The sequence below is a fragment of the Clytia hemisphaerica genome, unplaced genomic scaffold (assembly GCF_902728285.1).
Source record: "Clytia hemisphaerica strain Z4C2 unplaced genomic scaffold, Clytia hemisphaerica genome assembly, whole genome shotgun sequence".
In the NCBI taxonomy this organism is placed as follows: Eukaryota; Metazoa; Cnidaria; class Hydrozoa; order Leptothecata; family Clytiidae; genus Clytia; species Clytia hemisphaerica.
The window spans coordinates 3,665,577-3,672,783 of NW_027104101.1; the positions used below are offsets into that span (position 1 = coordinate 3,665,577).

The 7,207-nt window shown below is 34.2% G+C and overlaps 2 protein-coding genes across 3 annotated transcripts; both read right to left on the bottom strand.

Annotated features, from left to right (window-relative positions):
* Window positions 1-499: 499 nt before the first annotated feature.
* Window positions 500-1,781, bottom strand: LOC136813121 (mitochondrial intermembrane space import and assembly protein 40-B-like). The gene is made up of 2 exons (XM_067069650.1): window positions 1,433-1,781; window positions 500-1,241 (listed from the first exon to the last, which is right to left on the bottom strand). The coding sequence occupies exons 1-2, from the start codon at window positions 1,452-1,454 to the stop codon at window positions 796-798; spliced, it is 468 nt and encodes a 155-aa protein (XP_066925751.1). The 5' UTR covers window positions 1,455-1,781; the 3' UTR covers window positions 500-795.
* Window positions 1,762-5,412, bottom strand: LOC136813120 (uncharacterized). 2 transcript variants are annotated; one of them, XM_067069648.1, is made up of 4 exons: window positions 5,101-5,412; window positions 4,876-4,950; window positions 3,379-4,722; window positions 1,762-2,617 (listed from the first exon to the last, which is right to left on the bottom strand). In XM_067069648.1, the coding sequence occupies exons 1-4, from the start codon at window positions 5,333-5,335 to the stop codon at window positions 2,043-2,045; spliced, it is 2,229 nt and encodes a 742-aa protein (XP_066925749.1). In that variant the 5' UTR covers window positions 5,336-5,412; the 3' UTR covers window positions 1,762-2,042. The 2 variants fall into 2 exon arrangements, with proteins under 2 accessions (XP_066925749.1, XP_066925750.1); XM_067069649.1 differs by lacking the exon at window positions 5,101-5,412 and having other exon boundaries at window positions 2,043-2,617; window positions 3,379-4,744; window positions 4,876-4,952.
* Between the last annotated feature and the right edge of the window lie 1,795 nt (window positions 5,413-7,207).

Below are 7,207 nucleotides of genomic sequence, written 5' to 3' on the forward strand. Positions count from 1 at the left end.
AAATTTTGACGGGGAAACGGTATTTCGAACCCCTACAACGAGGGGGGGGCCTCGCGTAACTTATGGGATGTCTCAAAAGCCATAAGTTTGGCGCAGAAAATTGGGCGCAGGAAAATGTTCATTTATACCTTTAAAGAAGCGTATTAGGATGTAAAATTCAGAAATCGCTGTTAATAAAATCAATTTTCTCACCCAAAAAAGTCATTAGGCTAAAACCAAAAAATGCTGACGTCAGCAAAACTTGTTTTTTGAATAACTCCAGTTTGGCTGATGGTATAAACATGAAATTTGGACCAAAGTTGCATATCATTAATAGAAACACAGCCCAAAAATAAATTTTTTCTGAACAGATTTAAAGCACCGGCTAATAAATGGAATTTGATAGGGTTTCTAATGAGACTTTGAACCATTAATGAGGAGAAAATTAAAGCTATCAAAATAATAAAGCATAGTCAAATTCTCCCTTTAAAACCGAAAATGCAGAAAAACAACCAAATAGTTTCACACTACATGATTTCTGTTTTAGAACTGCATTAACTAAACTTATTTGATACACAAAATCTAATATAAGGGTTACAAGACATTACAAAATTTTAAAAATATATAAAATCTTGAAAAAAAAACTAAATGTTGTCTATATTGTAAAATTTCACTTTTAAATGTTTCATAGGTAGTTTTCAATCACTTTGTGCTCGATAAAACCATCCTTTTCTCACTGTTCTACTCATAGGAATCATTCTCTGAATGGCAATCCTCCTCAAATCTCACTAATTAGCCTGTGAACATGTTCGAAAATCATACTTCTTGTTCTTTATTTCCATCCAGGCTAGTTTTTTCATCATTTGGACTAGATTCAGTCTCAGTTGGTGCGTTTTCAGTCTCTGCAAGAGGGTCAGCCTCACTTTCAGGCGCTTTAGCCTCGTTTTCGTCATCGTCAATCCCTCCGTATACTTCTGGGAATTTTACAAAACATTCTTGCATGTTTTTAAATTGATCTAAACAATCAGAACCTTTTGGCTCCGCATCAGAATAATGAAAACAAGAAAAAGCGTCTTTAAATTCTTCTCCACAAGGTCCTTTACCCATCCCCTGCAAACAGGGACAATCCCAATTGATATCACCATTCGGTAGAATTAATCCGCTCGGTTCGCTGGCTTTTTCTTCCTCGGGCTCATCTTTTTTCTCTGAGACTTCGGTGGATTCAAAATCGTCTTTGGTTACAAATATAATGTCATCTTTGCCTGAAAAAAATACGAAAACAATGGTAGATGATTTTCCCGAAATAATTGTAAATTGCAAATGCAACTACTTTAAGGGAACTTATTTTGGCAAGAGCTAAATTAAGCGGGCAGCAAAATCCTAAAAGAATTTGTATATGACGAGAACTAATTGTTGCAAACAAATATAGTGGTTAAAAAAACGGGAAAAATACCTTCTTTTCGACAATACGACATTCTATAATGCTCTCAGCTTTTGTTCTTTTGATTTCTTTATTCTTTCTTCACAATCTTTTATTGTTGTTTTTAGTTTAGTTTTTAGTTTTTGTTTGTTTCACTAGAAAATATAAATAAAACAAAAAGTGAATGACATGAACAAATTCAAAGGTTTTTAAATAAAGAACTGAGGCTGAAGCGAGTAAAAGAACCAACACTAAGAAAACCAACAATATTAGAAAAGTTTTACAGTAATCTTGAATGGAAGTTAGATCATTAGTAGTCCTTTGAAAAGGATCTCCCACGAAAGAAAACAACTCGACAATCGAAACTCGTCGGATCGAAAGTTTGATCAAAACATATATTAACAGCGTTTAATTTTAAAAACTATCAAATAAAATATGATATCCTAGAAATCAAAGAATGAAACAGAATAATAAATATTAAAGAAAATATCAAATACTCGCACGAAAAGAAATGTTCTTATTAGCGATTATCAAAGATAAAAATAAAACAAAGATTTATTGGTGTTCGCCTAGTTCTCAAAGTAGATATTACAGGATTGCACGAAGACAAAATAAAGAAAAATTCAGCAAAAGAGAAACAAGATCACGTAGAAACTGTAATCAAACCCTTGTCAATTTTCCTGTTTTCTGCTTTATTCGGCTCTTCCATTTCAATATCCCCGTTGGGCATTGGTCCCTCACTTCCCGTATTCTCGGATGATGGCTGTTTAGGTGATGGTAGACCAATATCAGGTGGCAAGAAGATATATCGCTGCTCCAATAAACATCTTGGTAATCCCTTTTTCTCGCCATCCTCAAGCATATCTAACATCTTTTGTAAAGCCCACATTCTTGGCTGGCGGTGTTTTATAATCAAAGAAATAGACATACAAGTGTGCGATAAAAAGGACTTTTCTTCTTGAGGAACTCCAGAACGTTTTGTTGTCACCCTACGGACGATCTCTCGTAACATTGGACAGTGTTCTTTCAACTCTGCATCGAGTTTCTCGTATGTGAAGTGCACAAAGTCTTCTGGATATGTTTTTCGTAGTATAGAAGGAGTCTTGTCGTGACAATATTTGTCACATTCTTTAACAATGTCTTTGATAAGGAGCTCGAGTATAAAGGATTTGAGCTTTTCGTGATTCCAGATTCGCCTGGCCATGTCAGCATGAACACCTGTTGAGGGAAAACAATCTTTATTTTGAACAAATGTCAGACACCGCTGTAATTCATTTTAATCACGAGATTGGGCGTATAACAATACTGCAAAACTTATTTTCGCGGGACCTAATTTTCGCAATTTTGGGTGTCTTCCGCAAAAATTAGTTCCGCGAAATTTGATTTTTACTAAAAATCTCAAAAACATGTTTTTTAAATTCAAATTACTTTCACATCTTCATTTTTTGAAAAGTTGGTGCAAGGATAAATTCTGGTGTGCAGGTCACATTAATTTTCAACATTCTTACAGTGACAAGTCCATATAAAGGATAGTGTTTTTTGGTTAAGGATGAAGTATTCTTATGAATTTTTCGAATCTGAGGGTGAGAAAATTCTCAACATCTCTTATTTTTCATAGAATCTTTCTCAAAAAATATTCAACAGATAGCTTTTGGATACTTAACCCCATTAGCAGCATTTTCCTGAGTCTCAAAATCCAGTGAACTAACAAAATATATAACAGGTGGTTTTATCTTCAAACATTTTTTCCATGTGTGAATTATGGGAGTATCAAAAAAACGTCTTTAAAGTTAACAATTCTTTTCCCTATTAATTTTTTCTACTCAATATTCTCATCTTGTCATTTCGAAAAATCTCTCCTTCGAGTTATTCTTAAGATATTCTTAATATCTAGTCGATTTTCACCCTGATATTCTTATAAGCACTCTTCTTTATAAAAAAGCGTGTATAAGTTATAAGTATAAACGTGCATTTCTTGCCTCTTAATAGCGCAATAGCAATGGATGTGGTATCACGAGTGCAACGTTTGTACTTCAGACTGGAGGGCCACTTGGCTACCACATAAGCATTTGTACCAACATCATTCAACCAGGGGTATTTTTGGTCATTCATAGATAACGGGTTTGTTTGAGTCATCATATGCCGATGTTTTTTTGGTTTAGCAGAAGTTGCTGTTGTTGGTGTTGTTGTATTACTCGAAGTTTGAGGTTTGTTGATAGCAACTGTGTTTACGATTTGTTGTATTTTAGGTACAAAATAAGTTTGGTTTGAAATTTTCGAAGAAGGTACTTGAGCTGTACTTGGAGCTTTAGTAATAGGTTTCGAATTGAATGTTTCAGGTGGTTTAGAGGCTATGACCTGATTCACAATTTTAGGGGCTATAATTTGACTAGTTGGTTTTGGGGCTATTATAAGACCTCCAACAGAAGGCTGATTCACAGTTTTACTAACTATTCTGACTGGTGTAATGAAATTGGAGTAAGAAAGAGATCGATAGTCCACAATCCTTGGAAAGCTTGGTGGTGTAGTCTCCATGGGTGGTGGTGAGGGTGTACGGTGAGGATTTTTCTTTCGATAGAATTTAGGTACTTCAAATTTGGGTGGTTGTAAAGCGGAAACCGATGGAAGTGGTGCAATGGTTTGTTGTTGTCGTTTGTTCGCAATTTCTTGATGTAGTTCGGTCAGAGAGATTTTCCTTTTGTTCGATTGTGCTGAACATTGTATTGGAGTGTTCGTTGTAGAACTATCTTCATTTGTAGTAGATGAGCTAACTTTATTCACGATAGCATTTGTCTTTTCATTATTGGTTGTTTTAAGGCTTGCAGCTATTGAAGCTTTGCTAATGTGAACTGAAGTTGTGCCAGTAGCTTTCTTGTCTTGACAATAATCGTGCATATTTTCAGTATTGATTTTCTGAGCATCTTTACCTGATCTTTTGATTTTATCAATTAATTTTTCTGCCTCTGTCTTCGGTTCATCGTTTGGTTGAGTATCTGTATTTTGTTTATCAGTTGCTTTTTCCTTACCTTTTTCATCCTTTGTTATAAAATTATAGATTTGGTCATCAATCTCAGAAATCTGATACCTCAACTTATGGCGCTTTTGAAATAAATCTTTACATTTTTTACAAATATATTCTGATCTCCTGGGTACATCAAAAGGTAAAACAGCTATTTCATCAATCACATTAAATAAAATATTGGGATGGCCAGCAACTAGATTGCGATCAGGTTTTTCAACAACATGCTTGTAACATATGACGCAATATCGTGGTGGAAGCATCTCCCACTCTTCGTCAGATGAAAAGCTGTCACTTTCTTCGTCTATAAAACATAAAAAAAGAAACTGAGAAGAATTTCCTTGTGTGAACTCTTAAAACCATTAGTCAAAAAAATGAAATTTTCCATCATCTGAGTAAAAACATTATTATTCAATTGCTCTCTAGTATTTCAGATGGATTTGGACAATAGTCTTACCAGATCGAGGCTTGATAATATCAGGAAGATTGATGCTTGGTAATTCTCCTTCTCTTATTTGCTTTTTACTGACATCTAAACCAAAACAGAAATGTTAGCATATTATCAGACCTCTAGAATGACATTACCCATGTTGTTAAACTCTTCAAGGTGGGTTTGTTAGCACAAGCTGGCACAAGTTAAAGAAAGAATCATTTTAAACTTTGTCGTATTCACAAGACTTACAATGCCACAGTTGGTCTTCCCGAAAATGTCTTGCACAAATATGAACAGTATTTTTTCTCAAACGAGCCTTGAAAGCAGCATCAAACAACCTGTATTTTCTAAGTTCTCTTATAAAATCCCGCCTCCATTTCAACAATTCTATATCTTGCGAAAGTGCTGGGATGCGAAAGATACTAATATCTTTATGTTTGCGATTAACAGAACACCCAGTAATACAGCAATTTGCACCAGTCATCTCAATACTCCAAGTCTTATTCAACTTATATTTGTTACATTATTTTGCTTTTTAGAATCTGAAACAAAGAATGAATATAAAATATTCCCTTGACTTTTATCAAAAAAATTTATTTTCCAGTCCCAATACTAAGACACTGCCTTCTCTTAACCCTATTCGTCCTAGGAGGGGGGGGCTTTTTCTGTTTGGAGGTCAATCAATGGTAATAGCTCCTGAAATAATAGAGCTTTTGCCATGAAATTTTCTGTAAATTCTTAACTTTTATTTAGCTTCAAAATAAAGAAAAATTTAACACCTAAAATTTTCACATCTTGAGCATAATGACATTTCTGACAGTAAAGCTAAGGCTACACTGAAAGTTTTTTCAGGCGGCTGCAATGCAATTCTTGCATTGCACCCGCTTGAAAATTGTTGCTGTCTAGCCATCTAAAAAAGATAAAACTAGGAAAAACTTCTAAAAAACATTTGAATTACAAAAAATTCGAATTACAAAACATTCGATTTTATCAAAAACATTTAATTTTCGAAGGTCCGACGTTCGAATGACGTAATAAGATTCGAATGTCAGATACATCGTCAAAAAATTGCAGATTCTTCTGCAACAAAATCAGTTCAAACTGATTTTGTTGCAGACACTTGCAATTTGTTCTGCAATATTTTTATTGCGTTGCAGAGCAATTGCAGAAAAAATTGACGTGCTACATTTTGCAATTTCTCGCGCGCTTGCAACGCAACGCTAATTGCATTGCAGCCGCCTGAAAAAACTATCAGTGTAGCCTTAGCTTAAGGTATCACAAAAATTGACACTTTTCCAATACAAATTTATTTTTAATGTCAAATATATCGTTTAAAGGGGAATCATCACTAAACTGATAATGAAATATGAAAGAGCTCATTAAGACAATTCTAAAAATATATGGTTTATAGCGGTTTACTCTTTTCTACCGAATTACAGCTGTTTGAAAATTCTTTGTAGTTTCTATGGTTACAAAAAATGTGACGTAGTGGAATACGAGTAGGTTTCTTATTACATAAAGTAAAAAAGAGAAATAAACAGCATAGTGTTTTAGTCTTTTATCTGTCACGTTGAGAAGAAAGAGGAAGTTTGTAAAAAATGTCTACAACTAGTAGTTTATCCTCATCAACAGATAGCAGCTCAGACGAGCCCTTTGACGATTGTTGTCTCAGGTGAAACTCAGAAAAATCAAGTATAATATAATAATTTAATACTTTCCCCTTCGCTTTCATTACGTCACGAAATAGAGGGGAGCAAACTTTAAAGCTTCATAATTAGATAAATAAAACAAATCACCAAACACTCACCCGGCCGGCCGCAAAATAATTTTTTTTGCTAAATTTCGATCCCAAAACTTGATTTCGTAGAAGTTAAAATGATGGTCTTCTTTACATTAAATAAAAATATAGTTACAGAGACGACGAGTCCCTGCAAATCGAACACACAACAAAAAATTCTATTTATGAAAAATGTGACATAGAATTAATTCTCGCAAATCAATGAAATATTGATTTGAATCTGTTCGAATGAAAAAAAAAATGGAATGTGCAAAAAAGTAAACTCGACAACTCTACGAAGATCATTGCTAATGTAACGATGATGTACAAAAAAAATGCGGCCGGGTGATGACAAAATAAATTTTCACTCGGCCGGTGGACCGGAAACAAAATTTTTTTTCGGGATCGCCTAGGGTTAAGACGAAGCTTAGACTTACAGTGCCACAACTGATCTTCTCTGAAATGCCTTTCACAAATGTGGACTTTATTTCTCGCTAGACGATTTTTGAAAGCATCATCAAAAAATGAGCATCTTCTTTTTTACGTTACGTCACAAAATAGAAACTCATCCTTTCGAAG

Bases quoted from the DNA above. Each gene is read 5' to 3' on its own strand.
- LOC136813120 (XM_067069648.1), bottom strand. From the start codon at position 5,335: ATGACTGGTGCAAATTGCTGTATTACTGGGTGTTCTGTTAATCGCAAA. The intron at 4,723-4,875 runs GTAAGACTATTG...TATGTTTTATAG, and splicing joins TATTATCAAGCCTCGATCTG to ACGAAGAAAGTGACAGCTTT. The intron at 2,618-3,378 runs GCAAGAAATGCA...TTCCCTCAACAG, and splicing joins TGCTATTGCGCTATTAAGAG to GTGTTCATGCTGACATGGCC.
- LOC136813121 (XM_067069650.1), bottom strand. From the start codon at position 1,454: ATGTCGTATTGTCGAAAAGAAG. The intron at 1,242-1,432 runs GTATTTTTCCCG...TATTTTTTTCAG, and splicing joins GTCGTATTGTCGAAAAGAAG to GCAAAGATGACATTATATTT.